The sequence below is a fragment of the Mauremys reevesii genome, linkage group 7, assembly GCF_016161935.1.
Source record: "Mauremys reevesii isolate NIE-2019 linkage group 7, ASM1616193v1, whole genome shotgun sequence".
In the NCBI taxonomy this organism is placed as follows: Eukaryota; Metazoa; Chordata; order Testudines; family Geoemydidae; genus Mauremys; species Mauremys reevesii.
This window is the reverse complement of record NC_052629.1, coordinates 16,224,830-16,247,351: the sequence shown is the minus strand read 5'-3', so window position 1 is coordinate 16,247,351 and position 22,522 is coordinate 16,224,830. Positions and strand designations below refer to the sequence as shown.

Below are 22,522 nucleotides of genomic sequence, written 5' to 3'. Positions count from 1 at the left end.
GTACATGTCAAAAAAACACTACGAAGAAAGATACTGCTCTAGCGGAACACCGTTCACTGACTTCTGGAGACAGAAAGAATAAGTTAAATTTCAACAAGGACATTACCATCTGTCCCTTTGAAAGTTAGCAAAACAAACCGGTTATGATCTACATTGGTTCTGTTTTGTTATGTATGGAATCAAGGTTGTGGTAGTGTAGGTGATGCACTACTTCATACAAGTGCAAATGGCCCAATTTTCTCCTCACAGGATAAGTGTATCACCTGGGGGCTGGAGGGAATTTAAACCTAATTTTGCACACCTTCCGTTGAAATTCTGTCTCCCATCTATTACAAGAGTTTGCTTATACCACCTTGCTGTACAGTCAATATAAATAAAAAGGCAACACAATTCTTTTTAAATTAGACACTGTGGTTGAAATATTGTAAATGTTTTAAGTTACCATGTTACTAAATATTTCTATTATTTTATTGTAATTAAAGAGCTGAAGCCTGTGACTTGATGACCATGACTATTCAAGCACAATTTACATGAAATACACAGGGCAAGGGGTTCAGGAAAAAAAATCATAATTTTTTTATAGGCATAACTTTGCTATGTGTATAATTCCTGAAGTGCAAAATTAAGTTTCATTTGTTTTCATACAAAAACATTAGAATGAAAGGTCTGAGACAAACAACAAGGAAATTTGCAACTAAAGAGTCTCCCAGACTGAACGTAAAAGAAAACAAATATCAAATATTTAGTTGGCAAATGAGAACTCTGCTTTTTTGTGAGTTATCCTAAACCATGCATGTTATTTCAACGACATGTTATTTTAATAAAGCTTGCTTTTTTCTGAAGAATCCATGGAAAGAAATTTTCACTCTAACCCTGCAGTTATAGAGATGCTCAAGACCTGATCCAAAACATGTTGAACTCAATGGAAAGACTAACTTCAATGGACATAAGGCTCAGGCCCAAACTGTGTTTCTTTCTATATGATCTTTAAACTTATCTGGACTATTAAAAACACCCCTTAAGTTATACAAATGGAAAAAAGTCAGAGAGCTCTGATATTCAAAACACAGTCAATATGCCATTCATTTAAAAAATGCTTCTGTGTCTAAACTAACTGCAAAGTTTCTGTCTCGAGTAAATATCTGAAGTAGGATTATACACCCCTGAAAATAGGGGATTGTAGCAGTAGTTCTCTCGGACTAACTGCAATAAGTAGTTATTTTATATATAGATACCTAATTCCTTATCCATATTCTAAAATAGTCTTCCTTACTTTACAATACATAAACAAAAATCTTTCTCAAATTAATATTGCTTGTACATAGTTAATTATGAGTTCTTACAGCTTCAAGATACCAAACATTCAATTTTTAATAGTATAAATATGGATTACTAAATTTTTGATCTTAAGTATAAAATCTCTATGTAAAACCACATGCTACACCCATCTGTGCAAAGGTCAGGAAAAAAAAGTTCGATTTTTCATATAACAAAAGTGCTACTGCAGAACCTTTTGACTGGTTTCATGGACATTTCTGCAGAAACATTGGATGTTTGGCTCAAAAAGTAGGTTTCCTTACAAAGAATTCAAGTTCTTCCCAGAAGATTACAAAGCAAAGTTAGTTTCAGACTGCTTACTGAAAACCTGTTACTTTATGGCTATGCAACAAGACAAACAGGTATAGTTTTACTGCTCTAACCATTTTCCAGTTTTCAGTGTTACTTTCAGTGTATCTGATTTCAATTTGTTTATACCAGTATGTCCAGTTCTATAATGTTATAGAGTAAGGGGGAAGATTTCAAAGGCACAAACACAAGTCAGGTGCCCAACTCAGGCTGTGTTTTTGAGTATCTGCCCTTGTGTGTATAAAGTCGGAGTCAAGGAAAAGTAAAAAGACTAGAAATATGTCCTAATGTGTAGCCGCATGTTCCGGGTCGTATGTCTATATTTTGCATTACATCATTAAAATGTAACATTTTCTTTGCTACCTTTAGTTTTTTTTATATAAGTAGCAGATAGTCATAGTTTTATGGCAAAGATAATAGTTTCATATTGGACCACAACAGTGAAGTATATCAAGAAAGTCAGATCTTAAGCATTTGTTCAGCAGCTGCTAGATGATAAAGAAAGTTTTCTGTAGCTGGTGGATATCGCCTTTGTTTTAGGGCTTCAAAGTTAAGTGTCGGTTTCTCACCATCATCAGAAACTTCAGTAAATGATGCCAGATTAGTCAAAATTTCTTTTGTCTTCAGTGAAATATCCTTAAAATAAGAATAGATAAATAAGCAAGCATGAATAGAGTACTAGGAAAATTATTTAACATTATTAACACCTCTGTATAAGATACTAACACAAATAGTATACAGGGGAAATAATTGGTCAGAACGCATCAATATGCCACTGAACAAAAAAAGGAATTTTGGAATATTCTTTCTTCAGATCTGATCATGTGAGATGCTGAACATTTAATTCAGGGGTAGCTGGGAGTTCTCAGCATTTCACAGGGTCTAACACCTTTATTTCAAAATTATTACTGCAATGCAATTGTGTAATAGCTAACAGACTCTACTGGTGTGGGAATGGGAAAAAACAGCATTTTGAAGCCCAATCTTAAATCTGAAGAAACATATTTCAGGGTTTAAAATGTTAGCTATGAATTTTTCCAAGAAGTTATAGTACAAGTGAAGCAAATAACTGATTATAAAATCTTATACCATTGTAAAATCATTTTATTTTAATATGAGTGAAATATATTCAAAGGAATGCCTGGAATTTTTTCAGCAACATGAAGTGCCTACACACTCTTTTAGTTACTTTATTTATATATTCTTATAACCAGGTCATGATAGCAGAACTATTTTAACAATTTCAATGTATAGTGGTATGTATAAACTGGAGATTGCAACAGATCAACAGACTTTGGGGGAAGCAGGGCCTGAACTTTCATTATGGTATTTCTTTCTTTTTTTAAATAAAATGTTAATGAAAGGAGAAATTTAAACATAAAAGAGACTAACCTTAATTACTTGACTATCTGATTTATCTGGATCTTCTGCAGCCTGAACAATGAGTTGACCAATTTCTTTGTGCAATTTTCCCATTGTCATTGCCTCTGGGGAGTAGAGAAAATATATCATGCATTCATTCTGATCATCTAACCCAGTGTTTCTCAAAGCCAGTATGGGCCAGTTTGTTTACCTGCCGCGTCCTCAGGTTTGGCCGATCGCGGCTCCCAATGGCCACGGTTCGCTGTCCCAGGCCAATGGGGGCTGCGGGAAGTGGCGCGGGCCAAGGGATGTGCTAGCCGCACTTCCTGCAGCCCCCGCTGGCCTGGAGCGGCAAACCACGGCCAGTGGGAGCCACGATCGGCCAAACCTGCAGATGCAGCAGGTAAACAAACTGGCCCAGACCGCCAGGGGCTTTCACTGAACAAGCGGCAGCCTGACTTTGAGAAGTACTGATCTAACCCATCTAGAATATAATATTTTGCACATATAGCACCCTTCATTCAAAAACAGTAGTAGCAGGTCACTAGCATTTGTAACAATGGCACCTCTCACCTTTACTCATATGCTCTCTTTAATGGAGCTTCCTGAAAATATTTATGTAGGAGGCAGAATAATAGGACTGCCTACAAGAACTTTTCACTAAAATGTACTTTGAACTTTATCATATTTTCATGTATTCCCATCACATCTTCTTTCTTGCTTTTGCTGGGATAAAATTAATATGCAGAGGTACAATTAGACAAAATATTGTAGATCCTACAACGGCGTTACAGATAAGTTGATTGCTAGTTTCCAGAAAGTATGCTGAAGTTTTTATATAAAGAACTAAAAAGTAAAGCTAAATCAAGGTTAACCAAGATCAGGCTTTTTTCTTTATACTTTAAAAATAAGAGCTGATAAATATTTTAAAGAATTGTTATGAATTTTTAGTAGTGAAATGTGCAAATGCATTTAAGTGACAAACTACCATGTGGTAAATTGATGGCAAGCCAAATTATGAGTTCTCCTCATGACCTTTATCTGTTGTTTGACATCCATGGACGAATTAATTTGTGCATTTTTAATAAAACCAAGTTAAGATTTCCTTCTGCTCTAAAGGTTTTATCCTCCATGCACTGAGAGTTTTGCAAGCAGCATTTCCCCTTGATCATTGGTAGGAGATACAAAACCCAAAGTTCAGTGGGTATGAAAATGGGAATTGTCATTTATAAGGGCTTAGTTCTGGGCTGGATCCCTAACCCACTTGTGGTTCAGAATGTAACTTTATGAAAATATAAAATGTTTCAGTCACATGTTTTAAATTAAGACTTGTGTATTATACACAAGACCACCCTTCTCCAATTCCATTACACATGATGACATTATGGCCCAGATTCACCAAACATCTTCCAGGCTCCAGCTGAGAAGGGCTATGAAAGCTCTAAAATTGCTCTCTCAGAACTAGCCTGAAAACAGGACCAATATTTTGTTGAATCTGGCTCTATGTTCAGAGTTACAAAGCAAATACCACCACCTCTCGCCAAAACAAAACAAAAACAAATGCTGCCAACCAACCTTTCGCTTGCTGGGAAATGGTAATTTCACTGTCTGCCAAATTCACATACACATCATATAGATCCAGTCTATTGCTCACTTTGGAGTCTATAAATCCAGCAATGTAACCTAGGTGGTAGAGATTTACCAAGACAAATTCTGATTAAAAACTGAAAACCAAAAGAGATGTAGTGTAAACTAAAATCTGTTTTAAAATTAAGGACTTGATCAAGCACCCATTGAAGTTAACAGACTTCTTTGGGCATTTGAATAGGCACCTAGTATATATTTTGACTTCCGGAGTTTAAAATTAAGAACAAAACAGTATACATAGTAAGGAAGATTACGTTTTCAGTTTCAAAGCTTTCTTGCTACTCAAAATATTCCAAAAAAACAAAACAAAAAAATGTGACTGTGTTCACTTTCCAAAGGTGAAATACACGAAGGTCTATAGCAGCAGTCACTATACTGGAGACTCGCCAGTCAATCGTGATCTCCGGCCACTGTGGTGTAGAGGGGCTGCTGCTAAGGCAGGCTCCTTGCCTGCTACAGCCCCACACTGCTCCCAGAAGCAGCCAGCACGCCACCGCAGCCGGGGGAAGGGGTCTCCACGCGCTGCTCGTGCCTGCAAACACTGCCTCTGTATCTCCCAATGGCTGGGAACGGGGAGCTGTGGCCAATGGGAGCTGCAGGGGCAGTGCCTGCAGAGAGGGGCAGTGCACGGAGTCACGTTCCCCTCCCAAGGGGCCGCAGGGGCGTGTTGGCCCCTTCCGGGAGTGGTGTGGCCACGTGGTGCACTACTGGCTGGCAGGGTGCGGGGGAATTGGACCGGCTCGTGATGGGGAGGAGGTGCCGACGTGCCTGAGTGGGGCCGGGGCAGGCAGGGAGTCTGCCTTAGCCCCGCTGTGCCGCCAACTGGGAGCCACCTGAGGTAAGTGCCCCCCGGCGGGAGCCTGCAGCCCAGTCCCCAGCCCTGAGCCCCCTCCCAGAGCCAGCACTCCATACCCCATTCTTCACGCCAAGCCCCTGCCCCAGGCTCAGCCCGGAGCCCCCTCCCACACTCTAAACCCCTCAGCCCCAGCCCAGAGCCCGCACACCCTTCTGAACCCCAACCCCCTGCCCCAGCCCGGTGACCGTGAGTGAGGGTTGGGGAGAGCAAGTGACGGCGGAGGAGGAGGGGAAGAGATGGAGTGAGTGGGGCAGGGCTTTGGAGAAGATCCTCAGTTGAACTTAAATTCTGAAAGTGATTTTGTGCCTAAAAAGGTTGGAGACCACTGGTCTATACACTAAGAGACTCCATTAAAGTGCACTTAGCGGCTATTTGAGTCAGGAATATAATGGTAATGGCAGCAGAACGTTTTCTGATTTACAACATGCCAGCTAGGTTTATCTCAGTATGCCCTCCCTTATAGCAGCTGTTTCCTGTTGAAGTGTGGTTTGGTGATTTTGATGAGCTGAGGTATACACTAGTGGTCAAATAGTCAAACAAACATTAAAAATACTTGTTAACTACAAAACTGATTATCTGAAAGAGAGAAGAGTGAGGAAATTCAGGGTTAAGAATACTGCTAAATCCTTCATTCACTCTGTTGTGTCCAGTTTGGGAGGGAAGGTAGAAGCTTACAGTCTTTTGATGTATTATATAACATATACACTCAATAGAAATCACATATCAGACTCTTACAGCATGGGGAGGCCATTTGTGACTATAATAAACAGCCACCAACTGACCCAGTGGAGCACATTCAGGATAGAATTCCAACCTTTAAAGTGAATTACTTCTTGTTAATTTAAGTGAAATACCTACTATTACTTTGAGTTACTTTTTTGTAGTTAAAGAATAAGAAAAATGAATCATTAACCACATACGTGCTTTGAAGATAATCTTATTTGGGTTGAAGGCATGTTATCAACCCCTCCTGTAAAACTGCATTAAGTCCTTCATTCCATCTGTCCCAAAACAACATCAAAAGGAAACAAGCTTACTTCCCTACCTCCTCCCCCACCCGCCCCTATTTATTTAGGAAGTTAATAAGTTTACAAATCCCTGCCATGTAAATATCAGAAATAAAATAATCATTACAACAATTAGTTTTTGTTTAAAGAGACATTATACGGGAATCTGGTCTATTTAGCAGGATGTTACCATATTACAGAGTGAGCATCATTACAACACCTATGCCATTCCTAGTGATTTTATTAAACTGAGTGAAATCTCTATGTAGAGGTATGTTAAATATGTGTATCAAATGCTACTATTCAAAAAAATTGAACAGGTATGCTGAGTTTTTTGAAGAATTTAATTTGAGTACTGAATATAAAGTAACTAACTATCTACATATCTATCCATCCTCTGTCTATTTTCCTGGATACATAATTGGTGTATTAAAAATTTTTCTGTAACCACAACTTCCCATATTTTTTCAACCATCTCCCAGTGGTTGGGCTATTTTTCTTTTCCCAATAGGAGGCTACAAATAGCCGAGCAGCTTCTAGCAGATGAGAGATTAATTCTTCATTTCCTTTTGTGTGACCATTTCCACTAGGAGGCCCCAGAAAGTTTACCAAAAGATTATTTGGTAATAACTATCCCACAATTTGTGATATTTGGTTCCAGATTACATTCCAATACTCTCTAATGACTGGCTCGATCTTCTTAGCAACTACAGGAATTCATTTATAGTAGCTTGGAGGGAGGGAGGAAGTACAATCCATCTGCATGGAACCACCAATAAAACTATTTATCTGATCTTTAATGTAATGTAAAACGCATGCTTTTTTAAAAAAAAAGAAAAAAACATACAGTCTAACTTCTATGACAGATTTAAAGAATTAAAAATCCTCAAAATGAATTTATGATGGAAATAGCAACAGATTTTTCATGACATTATTGCTAAAGGATGTTGCTCCAATGCAGATGAAATTAACATTATGAACAAAGTTTGACTGATAATTTATTACTACCTGTGCAGGTCTTTAATGCTTCCAGTTCATCATCATTTAGATGAACATACGAATGAAGAATTGACCAGTCCTGTCGATGCCACACTAAAGCAGGTAGAGTCCTAAGGAAGTGAAGTTAGCATTTGAAACTAAGTATATTTTTCTTGTACTAATCGGTGACTTAGCACTTCATACTGTAAAGCTTTCGAGAGAAATATAAATTTTGTGACATTAAGAATCTCTTGTACATGAGAGCATGCATGCAGACATATACAGAGAATTGGGGGTCCTTATATTATTGGTATTCATTCTATTTTTAAGGCCCTTGTCCAGGAAAGCACTTAAACACATACTTTGGTTCCACTGAAATCAATGGGACCTAAGAACATGTTTAACTATAAGCATTTACTTTAGTGCTTTCCTGAATATAGATACTTTCCAGAATCAGGGCCTAATGCATTTTTATTTACAGGTATGTGCTGTACCTGGTAAACTCCTGGATGACTTCTATTCTTGGGTGATATACAACAATTCTTTTCTTTAACATCAGTGCAGTGAATAGGATAACCGTTTCCATACCAAACTGAGATACTATATCTACGAGACAGGAAAGAAAGACTTTATGGTATCACAAGAGTATCTCTGGCAATATTTCTTTTAAAATTATTGACAAGTCACCAGACATCACTGTACTCAGAACATATATAAAACAGTTCATATTAGTTACTTATCTGAACAGAATTTGGAACTTGATATATAAATCTATTTTATATGGCTGCAGAATGGCATTGTAGATTTCATATTTAAATAAGATAGAAGTAATCAGTTGACTATAGATTTATTTTTAACCTTTGATTGAACCTGCAAGGTAAGCCTTTCGGGCATCAAAATCTTTGCTGAGGAAAGATCCATTTTCTTCACTCTGGCAGATCCCCTTTGTAAGAACTGCAATGTAACTCTCCATCATTTTAACTGGACTCCCATGTTTCAGGTAGATTCTGCATTAAAAAAGTGAAAATATTTTGTTTTTTTTCTATGATGGTGTGAACAGTACAGCTAGGCATATGAAAAGGTCATGGTATCACCAAAACACTGATTTGGAAGAATTCTGATTTTAAGACACATGATTGGGTCAGGATGAGCACAAAAACTTGTCTGGTTTTTGGATCTATGGTCAACTCATGTGCTTATTAGGATTTCCTATTTCATAAGTGAATGGGAGCTATAGATTCAGTATAAAACAAGTAAAGAAACCAAAACCAAAATATTTGTGGATTTATAAAAGATTTGTTTTGTGAAGGGCAAAACTCCTCATATTCTTCATCTGATTTTTAAATACCGATCATATGATCAGTTACCTCATAATTATCAAAGAAACATTAGCAAAAAAGGTACAGCTGACAGGAGACCTGCTGTACGTGAGACAAATGCAAAGACTCTCAGTCTGTCCCTTGTACATAGAAAAAAGAAACTCTCCCCCCTCTTAATATCCATTTGTTAATCATCTCTCTTCCTCTGAGCTTTAACTACTGGTAAGTTTCCCCTGGGAAAGGAGAAAAGAATTCAGATGTAGGAACACTGTACTTAAAGCTTCAAAACAGATTATTTCAAAAATAGTGTTGTAGATGTTTCTAAGCTGCCATCTTCCCTTTTAGTTTCCCTACAAAGCTACTGTCACATTTATTTTTAAATTCAACTATAATTTTCAGATCATTTAGAAAGATTATCAGTTTATAAATCAACCGTTATAACCTCTACCTTATAAGATCCACACACACAAAAAGAAAACAAGTCACAACCAACCTAAATAGTTTATGCAACAGTGAAACAGAAAGATCACAGAGGCTCTTTCAGTATTTATTACATTTTTAAAACATGTTCTTGGGGAAAAAAAGCTGTGAAAAATGAAGAATTTTATTTTTATGGTAACATATGTTGAACATTTGACTATGTTATTAATTTTAACACATGGACACAAAATAGCCAGTTGTACTTAATCACAGACCTAGATTTTATAGAGTTGGAATAACGAATCATAATACAGAATCCCAGCAAACATTCATATTGTTAGACAACATGTATCGTTCAGCCTCCCAGTTTGGCAAGACCTAAGTATTTAAACATTTGCACTAAATACAGCTTTTATACAGACCTACACAATATCCTAGTGAAGGCAGCATATTTCTCCGGGTTAAAATCTTTGGCAGTCAGAACAATAGAAAAGTGAGTCACCTGTCCAAAACACACAAAAAAACATGCAGGTTGTTTTATATACTTCCATTTTAATTCAGGTAATGCTTACATTACTGAATTTAATGCAACACTCATACAAGACATTACAGTACCAGGAGAGTGCAAGACAGCTGCAAATCTCATTTATATACAGGAAAAAAGACACAGCTAATGGCTTCTGACTTGACCCACTTTCACTGAGTCGGAATTATCAATATTTGGTGGATTAAACAAACAACAACAAAACCCCACCCTAAACATGAGACAGTTACCTGCCCCCACCCCATTCACCTCCTACTGCAGATATGATAGATTACAATGGTGTGAGGAGAAGGACAGAACCATGGTGGGGGGTTCTAAGGTGGAGGTGGAGAGGGTGGGAGGAGGACAGGAGGAACCACCACATTGGAATGCTTTTTACTTAATATGGAATGCCACAATGCTACTACTCTTACAACAACTTATTAATGTCAGAGTACAGAAGAAATGAAAGTGCATCTGCAATATTTCAATTATCAGTAATAAAGATGAATACGCATACAATTCAATCCTTCAGAAAAGCACAATAAATCATGTACCAAAATAGAGACTTTGAATGCTAAGATACATTTTAAAATAGACATATATTTTAGCAGAAATTTAGAGAATGCAACAACGAAAAACCTATTTTAGTTATAAATAATGAGTGAGATATAACAATGCTGTTCAAAGACTAATTTTACAGCCTGGGTCCCAAGCATTATGTCTGCATTTTTGTAATATCTAACAAACTGTCCAAAACCCTTTCCACTGGACATATTAGAGATAGCATAAGATGGTCAGAAAACTGGGTGTAAGTGGCATTCTGTAAGTGTGCAAAATTAATCTCTTAAACTCTGAGGAGAAAAGAAGGGGGTGGGAGGATGTAACAGGAAAGGTGGTATTTATAGCCAAAAAAATAGACAAGGGAAGTTCTACAAAGTCTATCCTGCAGTGATAAAAACTGCTTAAAAACAAAACAGAATGTAAGATAAAGCAAGGATATGCGCACACTTCCTTTCTGCCTATATCTTTTACTAATATCAGCCTATTATCCATTCAGCCTATTCCTTTCCAAAGCTTCCTATGTAACTTCTTTCCTCTACATTGCCTGGAGTAGCCTCCCTGTTCTCATACACCAAACAACTACTCTCTTCTGATCCAAATAATCAGTCCAAATCTGCCAGGTCTATCATCTTTAATCTTCCATTCTAACAAAATGTATGCCATCATAAATTCTATTAAAACACCCCCAAAATTAAAATCCATGATGCACCTAACTTTCTCCTTTTCATCATTACATGGAAATTCCTCCTCTCACCTTTTATCCTCCTCCATTTCTTTACTACTTCTCTCCCCACAATGACCCATGTCCGTTATTCTTTTGTTATTTCTTGGGTCTAACTCCAAATTGTAAGCGCAGGGAAGCTATTACTAAACATATCTAGGATTAACAAGAATAATAATAAAGTTCTCCTTGTCATTACTTTAACTTTTAACCATGCCACAGAAGATATCCTTAATGCTTTAGGAGTCAAATTCACCCTTAAGTGGAAACTGATGCAATCCTGTTGATTTCAAAGGGAGTTGCATCTGCTTACTCAAGGGCTGCATATATACCCCTTTCTTTTTACCCAGCCACACCCCCTTTTTTGCTGCTCATAGAGAGACCAAAGAGAGAGTGTAATATTACACTTGTTTTGCATACGCACAGAATACCAAACTGGTATAAAGTACATTAATCTGCTACTCACAAAATTTTTGCCCAATGACTTCAGCAGGAAAGGACTACCAAGAATCAAGCCCTATTGTGCTAGGAACTCTACAGACTTCTTTCAACCTCTATTGCCAAGATTTCGCGTCATACTACACATGTGATTTTTAGGCAAAAATCTTCATTGTTTTCAATGAGAATTCATGCTTAAAAGCTTGTGCCAGGAAGAGACCCTTAGCTTTTCCTCCTCTCAAATATTTTTAATTTATATGAAAAACAGTGAGCTTTGTACTTATTTTCCAGAAGCAAGTGGTTACAGTGTATTTCAACCCCAAAAATAATCTGCAAAAAATAATTTAAAAAAGTTCACAACTGTAGAAGACCATAAAACATACTCAGGGAATTTCAAAACTGCAAAATATGGATCCATTCCTGTAAACGCTCTTGAGCATGTGCTTGTTCCTGAGAACAACCCCATTCCTTCCATTAGAACTATTACCACTAGTAAGTACCCCAGCTAGTAGTAAAGCATTTGCAGAACTAGGCCCCAGAACACTGCTTTAGACAGCTTTATTGGTGATTCAATCCCACCTTTTTCAAGACTGAAGAATCTTGAACTTCCACTGTTGTGATATAGAACCATGATCTTCTATACTGGCCAAATACAAAGGTGTGAAGCAGTTTATTTTCATCTGTAAGGCAGCATTTTCTCAGCAATAGATCCCTCATTTCAGCTGTCGTGGAAGGATAACACCATACCCACAGAGCATCTCCATTGGTGTCTTTTTCTATGGTGGAAAGATGTTCACTGTGAGAATGCCAAACAGCAGCAAGGAAGTAAATTGATTGGTTAATCAGATCTGTTTACTGGAATCAGCTTAACATCCATCCCATTTTACACTAACTATATCAGTACCCACTCATTCCAGTTGTCTGTTTGCAGTTCTGTTATTAACTTTTATTTTCAGGTATTTATAACATTTTGTTGTAAAAGTCTGCCTTTGGCATACAAAGTCCCAGCCAGGTAAGGCTTTTGAGTATGTGGAAAAATAAGAATTGTAGTTTTCAAAGGTGCTGTCTCCAGTTATGCAAACTCTTGTGCACTTACTTAACTTTAAGCATATACGTAGTCCCATTGACTCCAATGGAATTATTTTGGTGATCAAAAATAAGCATGCTCTTAAGTATTTATAGAACCCTTAATTGCATCATTTAAAATCTCCATCAAAGTGTCACAATGCTTTGAAGTGGTAAAGCATCATTATTAACTGTTTATTGTTAAACTAACAGACTTATTTGAACTATGAAATTATCAGTTAACTCTCTCAATTAACAATACTTTCACTTTGTATTTCAATAAGTAATAACTAAAATAATGGCATCTTATATTTATGTGGCATCTATATGCTATAGAAGGGGTACATTATGTGTCTGAGCATTTATAGGCTTCATTCCCAAATGCTGTACCAACCACATGCCAAATGTTGCCTTCAGATACACACCATTGGAAATATGTGGGGGTATCAGAGGGCAGGTTCTGGCTCTTTTGCATGCAGGAATCATTTAAAATAAACTGGCATAATTAACAAAAACAAGCAACACTTGGACACTTATATGATGCTGTCCATCTCCAAATGCATTTTATACCAAGAGGCAGAGATATGTTGTTAGCCGCATTTTTATGGATGGGCAGAGGGCCACCTGTTGCTGGGCGGTTCTGGGGTTCACACCTCCATTACAGAATCACAGAAATATATGGCAGGAAGGGACCTCAAGAAATATCAAGTCCTGCCCCCTGCGCTGTGGCAGGACCAAGTAAACCTAGACTATACCTGACAGATGTTTGTCCAACTTGTTTTTAAAAGTTTCCAGTTATGGGGACTCCACAACCTCCCTTGGAAGCCTATTCCAGAGCTTAATTACTCTTATAATTAGGTTTTCTTAATATCTAACATAAAACTCCCTTGATGCAGATTAAGAACATTACCTCTTGTCATACCTTCAGTGGACATAAGAAAATTGATCACTGTGCTCTTTATAAACAGCCCTATTGGAAGACTTATCAGGTTGTGTCTCCGTCTTCTTTTCTCAAGACTAGTTTCTCATGTCTAGTTTTTCGAACCTTTCCTCATAATTCAGATTTTCTAAACCTTTCATCATTTGTGTTTAGGGCAGTGGTTCTCAGACTTTTGTACTGGTGACCCCTTTCACAGAGCAAGCCTCTGAGTGCGACCCCCCTCTTATACATTAAAAACACTTTTTTATATATTTAACACCATTATAAATGCTGGAGGCAAAGCAGGGTTTGGTGTGGAGGCTGACAGCTTGCGACCCCCAGTTTGAGAACCCCCGGTATAGAGTGACCAGACATTCCGATAAAAACCTGATAAAAGTTGTTTGTCCCACGTCCCGACAGATGTATGGTCAGGATGCCATTTGTCCCGATATTCTGGCTCAGGGTTTTGGGTTTTTTTTTGCTTTGGACCTGCCCGCCCACCCAATGTGTCCCGATATTTTGTTCATGTAATCTGGTCACCCTATTTGTGTTACTCTCCTCTGAACTCTTTCCAATTTGTCTCCATCTTTCCTAAATTGTATTGCCCAGAATTGGACACAGTACTCCAGGTGTGGCTTCACCAATGTCAAGTAGAGCAAGACATTTACCTCCTGTGTCTAATATACAACACTCCTGTTAATACACCCTGAATCATATTAGTCTTTTTTGCAGTTGTGTCACATTGATGACTCATTTCATTTTGTGGTCCACTATACCCTCCAGAGTCTTTCAGCAGTATTACCACCAGTTATTCCCCATTTTGCTGCTGTGCATTTGATTTTTCCTTCCTAAGTCAATTACTTTGCAGTTGTCTTTATTGAATTTCATCTTGTTGAATTCAGACCAATCCTCTGATTTTTCAAAGTCATTTTGAATTTAAAACCCATCCTCCAAAGTGCTTGCAACCCCTCCCAGCTTGATGACATCTTCAACTTTTATAAGCATGCTCTCCACTCCATTATCCAAGCCATTAATGAAAACATTGAATAATACTGGACCCAGGACCTGTGCGGCCCCACTAAATACACTCTCCCAATTTAACAGCAAACCACTGATAATTACTTTTCGAGTATGGTCTTTCAACCAGTTGAGCCGCCCACCTTATCATAATTTCATCTGGACCACATTTCCCTAATTTACTTAGGGGAACTTCATGCAGAACTGTGTCAAAAGCCACGCTAAAGGTATGTAAGGTGGCCAAAAGAGGAAAAGTTCCCTCGGTAGGTTACTGCCCGGCCCAGGCCCCACATGTGAAGGAAAAAGGTTGGGGTGGTGCCTCAAAGAGTGAGAACTGTTTGATGGGTGCTGTCCCCCTACCCAGGAGTGCTGAGAGCCACTGAACTCAACTGTAAACCCTGTATATGATGGAAACCACTTCAAGCCAGGGGGTGCAGCAGTATCCCCAGTTCCAGCACCTCTGCCCCCACACCACCACAAGAGCCCCACCCTCTGTTGAAGGGGCAGAGGGTCCTGTCAAGGAGCTGGGAGTCTGGGGCTGGGCAGGGGGCTCTGCCCTTTAGCCAGCCCGCGGATCTGCCCCTCCCCAGCACAGAGGGGTAGATACACCAGGGGCAAAGGGCCCAGGGGTGTCCTTACCAATCAGCCCCACGCCTAGCAGCTGCTGAATCTCCGGCTCTGCCATCTTCCTGCTGCCCGGCTCTGCTCGCTTCCCTGCCCGGCCGCAGCGCACCAGGCCCGGCCCAGCCCCCTGGCCCTCTTCCTGGGTCCCCCGCAGCGGCTGCCGCCTGAGCACCCAGGCCCTGCCCCGCCTCAGACCGGCTCCGCCCGCTGTCCTGGCACCGCCTTCGGCCCTAGGCCCGGCCCCGCTGCTGCCCCGCCTCCCAAGCTCCATGCAGGGCGCAGACGCGGCCTCGGCCGTTGGCGCCCCCGTGCAGAAGCCTGGAGGATCAATGGGTCGGGGCGCAGCGGCTGCCCGGGCAAGGGCTGGGCTTTTCCCCCGCTCGCTTGGCCGGGGCCGTCTGAACCCGTGTGCGCTGACCGGGGCCCCTCCAGCAAGCCGGGCCTGGCCTGGTCTCCCCGGGCTCCCCTCGCCCCCGCGGGGCTCCTCCGGCGGGTCTGGCTTCTCCCAAGCCCGCGGGTCCGACCTCTCCCCCAACGCGCCCCCGGTGCCACGCTGAGTGGCCTGGTCTCCCCACCTCTTGGGTCGCTTCCCTGGGACGCCTCCGTTCGGCCTCCCCACATGCCCCTAGTGCTGCATCCCGGGCCCCCTCTGGGGGAACCTCCCCACCCCCTTTCTGCCTACACCTCCGGCTCTCTCCTCTGTGTGATTTCTCCACTGTGGCTCAGTAAATAATGTTTGGGTTTGGGGGCTGAACTGAACAATCTGAATAAATAAATAAAGTCGGTTAGTTTCTACGTGAAACTTTTCCCCCCCCCCCCCCCCCCAGTTGCCAAAACACAGAACTGAAAACGTTTCATTCAGGTTGAATTGAAACTTTTCGAATGTCCTTCTGAAACAATATTTCAAAACAAAACAGTAAGGGTTGAAGCAAAATGTTGATCTGAAGCAACATTGTGAAATGAAATGGTTCATTTAAAAATAATGTCAAAATGGTTTATTTAAAAAATGTCAAAATGAACCGGTTTTACTTTTCTTAAAAAAAATCCTAATGTTGTTTAAAACTGCATTTTCCAACTAATTTACTGCATAATCGAAAAGTTTTGTCCTGCTCTATTCCGCACCCTTAGGCTGCACCAATGTGAACACTTGAACTCCATCCATGTTTATTGGTGAATTGTAAATGTATTTTGATGTTTACTTAGGGTTGGTTGCTTTGATAAATTACACTTCTGGTGTGTGTGTGTGAGCGGTGGAGCATTTCCCATTCTTAAATGTGTATCACTGATTATAATTATGCATGTGGATCTCTATTGTTTGTTGATGTGTATTATTCCTATATGCCTACCTGAAGAATGTCAGTGTCTCCTCTTAAATATATACCTGTTTGCAGGATCAGGCCATAGTCTGAAGGCATCTCTTTCTGCTTATTTAGATTTTTGTCTGTCCCTTAAAGCCTTCTCCTTTGCAACCATGTGAAACAGCTTTCTCCATATCACTACCTTTCCAAAATATATTCTAATAGGAGATGAAAACTATCTTTTTTACTTTTGTTCATCACTGAATTTTTCTCTTCCTTTGCTATTAATTTTCTATTTTAACGTTGTAACTATTTGTATTATTTAACTTTGAGTTATTTAATTCTGTAAATCATTGATGGGTACAGTTTACATGCAAGCTGTTGTACAAAATACAATTATATTGCTTAGAAGTCTTATTTTATTATCAGTTGTTTTTATTATGGTTATGTCCAGAGGTTCCAAACAGAATTTGGACCTGGGAATGTTTGGCACTATACAAATACATACAAAATACAGGTACCCATAGCAGTGCCATAGCTATGGGTACCCGCATGGCCCCACAGTATGCCAACATCTTTATGGCTGACTTAGGGAATGAGAGCTAAGGAAGCGTTGTTCTAACGCCCCTACTCTACTTGCGCTACATTGATGACATCTTCATCATCTGGACTCATGGAAAAGAAGCCCTTGAGGAATTCCACCATGATTTTAACAATTTCCATCCCACCATCAACCTCACCCTAGACCAATCCACCCAAGCGGTCCATTTCCTAGACACTACTGTGCTAATAAGCGATGGTCACAGAAACACCACCCTATACCGGAAACTCATTGACCGCTATACTTACCTACATGCCTCCAGCTTCCATCCAGGACACACCACATGATCCATTGTCTACAGCCAAGCTCTAAGATACAACCGTATTTGCTCCAATCCCTCAGACAGAGATAAACACCTACAAGATCTCTATCAAGCATTCTTAAAACTACAATACCCACCTGCTGAAGTGAAAAAACAGATTGACAGAGCCAGAAGAGTACCCAGAAGCCACCTACTATAGGACAGGCCCAACAAAGAAAATAACAGAACACCATTAGCCATCACTTACAGCCCCCAACTAAGACCTCTCCAGCGCATCATCGAAGATCTACAACCTATCCTTAAAGATGATCCCTCACTCTCACAAATCTTGGGAGACAGGCCAGTCCTCGCTTATAGATAGCCTCCCAACCCGAAGCAAATACTCACCAGCAACCGCACACCATACAACACAAACACTAACCCAGGAACCTATCCTTGCAACAAAGCCCGATGCTAGCTCAGTCGACATTGCTATTAAAGTGACACCATCATAGGACCTAATCACATCAGCCAGGCCATCAGGGGCTCGTTCACCTGCACATCTACCAACGTAATATATGCCATCATGTGCCAGCAATGTCCCTCTGCCATGTACATTGGCCAAACCAGACAGTCTCTATGCAAAAGAATAAATGGACACAAATCTGACATCAGGAATCATAACATTCAAAAACCAGTGGGAGAACACTTCAACCTCTATAACCACTCAGTGACAGACTTGAAGGTGGCAATTTTGCAACAAAAAACCCTCAAAAACAGATTCCAAAGAGAGACTGCTGAACTTGAATTAATATGCAAATTAGACACAATTAACTCAGGCCTAAACAGAGACTGGGAATGGTTGGGTCATTACACTAATTGAATCTATTTCCCTATGTTAAGTTCTCCTCACACCTTCTATGGGTCATCTTAATTATCACTTCAAAAGTTTTTTTTCTCCTGCTGTCGGAGAAAATTGTCGGAGAAAAACTCAGTTCTCGCTTTTTGTTTGGGTGCAGCAAAATCAAATACTTTATTATTTCTCCAGTAATTACAATGGAGGGAGAGAGTGCCATAGGACACAGGGTCGCCCCAGTCCGGACAGTCTCTCTCTGGTAAACAATTACATCAAGCCTTTATACCTTTATTTACAGACAATTTCTAGCAATCATGGAGACAGTAAAGAAAAAAAATGCATTTTTTTTATACATAAAAGCCTTGCTGCTATATTATTCTCACTACTAAGAAAAAGCAAGCCTGCATATTTGTTAGACTGTTTCAGGTCATAAAAAACTTTTTTTTCACACAGTTCACTCTGTCTCACATCTTCTTTCTACTAATCTCATCTCATTTCAGGTCACCAGCTAGCTAACTCATGCTAAAAAACTATTATTAAGATCCCTTCAAATCCTTATTAATTATTATTATTTACCCCCCTTTTCCCTGTCTTTTGTACTTAACAAACAACAACAAATCAAAATTTTAAATTTCACCATATTTTTTTAAGATTTTTCAGATCAATATACCAGTTTCATGGGATTTCATGGGATGTGACATGCATGATGAAACATGAAATGATATATTTATTATTATTTACTATCATTTATAACAACAAACAAACAAACATAAAACAAAACAAAAAACAAACACTAACAAAACAATAAACAAAAATAATATATAAATATGGGGGTTGTTAAATGTTTAACACATAACACAACACATCATACTTAGTACAGTACATACATACTATACTCTGTAAGCTGTATGATAAGGCATCAGCATATATATATATATTATGCATGCATATATTATCTTTTGCATTCAGATTCTGCAGACCTCTGGTAACAAAAACAAAAAAACCTGAAAAACACCTCAGGCACTACTCTAATAATCTAAAAAAAATATACAAATCAAACAAATATGCAACATTCTAATCTATGGCCAGGATATGAAGCAGATGAGCAGCAGCAGTAGCAGATATATGCATCATGTATAATGTGTAAATCATATGGCACATAGCTATCATTATCATTAGTGGTGAAAGTGGGTGTCCTGTCAAGGGTCCTTCTCCCACCTCTACCCTCACCCTGCAATATCCTATTAAAACAGTGACAACTTCAGTTCTTCTGTACTGTGGCTCACTGTGGTGATGGTTAACACAAAAAATGTCCAATATCCTCCCAAAATCATCACCAATCCCCAAATATCCCATCCAAAATCAGAAAAAATAAATTAAAAATCACTAAAGGAGAATCTCCCAGATCTCTCGGTCCCATCCCCCTCCCCCAATCACCCAATCCCATGGGACCCGGCCACCAACCGGGGGGATCCACTATGCACCCACCCCCACCTAACTGGTCCATATGAAGGAGCAGAAATGTCCCATGTCACCATCCATCACCCATCCAAGTGTGTGTGTGTATGTCAGAATGAGATCAGATCTGATGATGTGTCTGTGGGGCAGTGGGTCTCAGGGCAGTGGGTCTCATCTAGTCTAGATCCCGCCAGTGCCTTCTCATTCAATCAGTGTGTCAGTATGGAACCTCAGTCACTACACTGGGCCTTACTCGGAAACTCAACTACTCACAAACTCTCCTTAAGGCTAGTGAAGAAGGCTAGTAAAATAAATAAAGTGCCCTTTTATTAGTTTTACCCAATTTCTTTCTTATTTCAGTCTTGGCCTTTAAGAAACTATTAACCAATACTTCCCTATTGCCCAGAGGAAATAATTTGTTCCTTTTTGTCAGAGGAGATAACCTTGCCTTTTTGTTGTGCTTCTTTAATGGCAGCCCCCTTGTTGTGAATGGGTATGTAGTGTATATGAAAAAAAAATTAGAAAATAATGTAAAGATTTCATTTAAAATCCAATGAGGGGGCGAAGGATTTAGGATTTATCAAAACACAAAACACAAATCAGCCAAATCATCCAATCCCAAAAATTAATACCACATTCCCAATGTGTTTCAAATTTCTTCCTCTCATTGTAGTGTTCTTCTCTATTCTTTCTTATAGTCATCTCTCTCTCTATTATTGTAATTGTCAGTTCTTTCTGGGGCTATGTCAGTGGAGTGAGTGTGTCTTCTTCGAGCATACTGCAGCAGCATCCAGGATCCTCATCAGGAAGACAGATTCCATCAATGGAACAGTAGTTTGTTTTTGCTTTTCTAGAAAAGTGGAAAGGCAAGTGCGTGTGTCAGGTTGACCTTTGAGGTTGTCCTCACGTCAGTTTGTCCTTCCCAGAAAGTCCAGAAGCACAAGAAAAAAAAAAAAAAAAATTGAAAAGGAGGAAAATTCTTCTGTGATGATAGCTCATCTCAATTGATTAGACTCTTCCTGTTGGTATGCATACTTCCACCTTTTCATGTTCTCTGTATGTATAAATATCTCCTGTCTGTGTGTTCCATTCTATGCATCCGAAGAAATGAGCTGTAGCTCACAAAAGCTCATGCTGAAATAAATTTGTTAGTCTCTAAGGTGCCACAAGTACTCCTGTTCTTTTTGCGGATACAGACTAACATGGCTGCTACTCTGAAACCTATTCTTTGAATATATCAATAAAGTAGTGGCTAAAGGAGAATCATATCAATGAATGTAACTTATTTAGACTTCCAAAAGGCCTTTAACCAGGTCCTTGACTAGAAGCTACTAAAGAAGCCAGCAGTCATGGGGTAAGAGGCAAAGTATTGTCATAGATCAAAAACTGGCTAGGAGGCAGAAAGCAAAGAGTACGATCAAGTGGTCAGTTTTCATCAGGAGCCTCAAGGTTCCATATGAGGTCTTGTTTAATATATTTATTAATGATCTAGGAAGGGAGGTGAGTGCTGAAGTAGCAACATTTGCAGATGTCACAAAGTTATTCAGGTTAGTCAGGACCATGTGAGGACTGTGAGGAACTTCAGAGAGACCTAAAGGAAAGTGAATAGGGAAACACAATGGTAAATTAAACCCACTGTTGATTAATGCCAAGTAAAGCACACTGGAGAAAAAATACATGGGTGGGGTGAGCTGTCAATCTCCACCCCAAAATCTGCTTGCCTCCAGTATTTATAATGGCGTTAAACAAATTAAAAAGTGTGTTTATTGGGGGGGGGGGGAAGAATACTCAAAGGCTTGCTGTGTGAAACGGGTATCCAGTAAAAAAAGTTTGAGACCCATGGTTCTATAGGCAGCCCCTATTATCTCCCATCCCCATTTTCCCCCACACGTGCTATCTGGTCAGCTTATGGATGCAGCTTTTTATACATTATAGCCTCTCGCAGCACACACTCCCTATCACGCAAGGAGGCCTACCCCTACGGGTACCCACGCTATGATCACAACCATCTCATTACTACTGGGGGGAAGCAGCGGCTTCGAACCTGTGACCCGAGCGAGCTTCCCCTCCAGCGCGCTACCCTCTCCGCTAGGGGGAATTCTCGACGGGGCAGTTGCTCCGCGCCGGACTGTACCACCCCGCGCAGCTGCACGGGGGGAGGAGGGGTTTCCGCTTCTGGACACGTCGGGGCGTGTGGGTCACGTGGTGCGCTCCCTTTCCGGCCCAGCAGGCTGCCTGGCTGGGCGCACGGAGCGATCCGCCGCCGCCCTGTGAGGAGAAGCTGCTGCCCCCGCCGCCATCATGCCGGTGTATTTCCAGCGGCCCGAGAATGCCCTGAAGCGGGCGAACGGTGAGTGCGGGCGGGGCTCAGGGCCTGCCCCCCCCGCCCCGCCGCGGCCCAGTGTAGCTGGGCGGTGAAGGCCCCGGCCTAGGCCTGGCCGCGGCGCAGGGATCAGCACCCTGGGAGGCCCAGGCAGGACCCGTCCCGGGGGCAGGAAGCCTGGGGGGCGGGGGACACATTGACCATTTTCCCGCGTTGGGCCTCGCGCCCGCCCGAGCGGCAGCGGACGGCGCCGCCGGGCTCCTCCCCCCCCTCCCGTGTGGGGAATCGCCGCCTCAGCGGGGCCCTGCTCGGCCATGTGGCGCGGGCGGGACATGTGTGACAATAAACCCTCACGGCTGCCCGGCGCTGCCTGGGTCCGATTCCGAGCGGAGGCGCCTGGGGACGGCAACTGCCCCGGTTTTGTGCCGCGCCGAATACGCTGCTGGCCCTCGGCCGATCTCATGTAAAAGCCGCCTCTCACACGGCCGCGTTTCCTAGATTGTATCTCCCAGTACTGCCGCAACAGCCACTGCCTCTGATGAAACGAAGGGAAGCCGTCAGCTATTGTACAGCACACTGCGTGGCACCAGGGGGAAGGAGGTCAAGGGCACACTCCACTCAGTGTGCCTGTTTGTATTGGAGCTGCATCTTGGCACCTC

The 22,522-nt window shown here is 40.8% G+C and overlaps 2 protein-coding genes across 15 annotated transcripts in view; one reads left to right on the top strand and one right to left on the bottom strand.

Annotated features, from left to right (window-relative positions):
- Positions 1-450: 450 nt before the first annotated feature.
- On the bottom strand, positions 451-15,582 carry DENND10 (DENN domain containing 10). 4 transcript variants are annotated; one of them, XM_039482308.1, is made up of 9 exons: positions 15,102-15,582; positions 12,041-12,237; positions 9,638-9,717; positions 8,347-8,483; positions 7,971-8,082; positions 7,507-7,607; positions 4,564-4,671; positions 3,019-3,113; positions 451-2,262 (listed from the first exon to the last, which is right to left on the bottom strand). In XM_039482308.1, the coding sequence occupies exons 1-9, from the start codon at positions 15,355-15,357 to the stop codon at positions 2,086-2,088; spliced, it is 1,263 nt and encodes a 420-aa protein (XP_039338242.1). In that variant the 5' UTR covers positions 15,358-15,582; the 3' UTR covers positions 451-2,085. The 4 variants fall into 4 exon arrangements, with proteins under 4 accessions (XP_039338242.1, XP_039338241.1, XP_039338243.1 ...); XM_039482307.1 differs by having other exon boundaries at positions 8,335-8,483; positions 15,102-15,577; XM_039482309.1 differs by having other exon boundaries at positions 8,335-8,483; positions 12,041-12,257; positions 15,102-15,576.
- Positions 15,583-21,741: 6,159 nt separating this feature from the next.
- The window catches only part of EIF3A (eukaryotic translation initiation factor 3 subunit A), a 53,219-nt gene continuing 52,438 nt past the window's right edge, over positions 21,742-22,522 (top strand). For all 11 annotated transcript variants that reach the window (XM_039547721.1, XM_039547731.1, XM_039547727.1 and 8 more), the window contains exon 1: positions 21,742-21,890. In XM_039547721.1, the coding sequence (XP_039403655.1) occupies positions 21,842-21,890 (49 nt within the window). In that variant the 5' untranslated portion in view covers positions 21,742-21,841. The remainder of the gene's footprint in view (positions 21,891-22,522) is intronic.

What these genes read in the sequence shown, in the direction of transcription:
- DENND10 (XM_039482307.1), bottom strand. Translation starts at nt 15,357, where the DNA reads ATGGAGCTTGGGAGGCGGGGCAGCAGCGGGGCCGGGCCTAGGGCCGAA. An exon ending in CATTTCCCAGCAAGCGAAAG is followed by an intron (nt 3,114 to 4,563) that starts GTTGGTTGGCAG and finishes TCTACTCCCCAG; the next exon opens with AGGCAATGACAATGGGAAAA. An exon ending in CAGATAGTCAAGTAATTAAG is followed by an intron (nt 2,263 to 3,018) that starts GTTAGTCTCTTT and finishes TCTTATTTTAAG; the next exon opens with GATATTTCACTGAAGACAAA.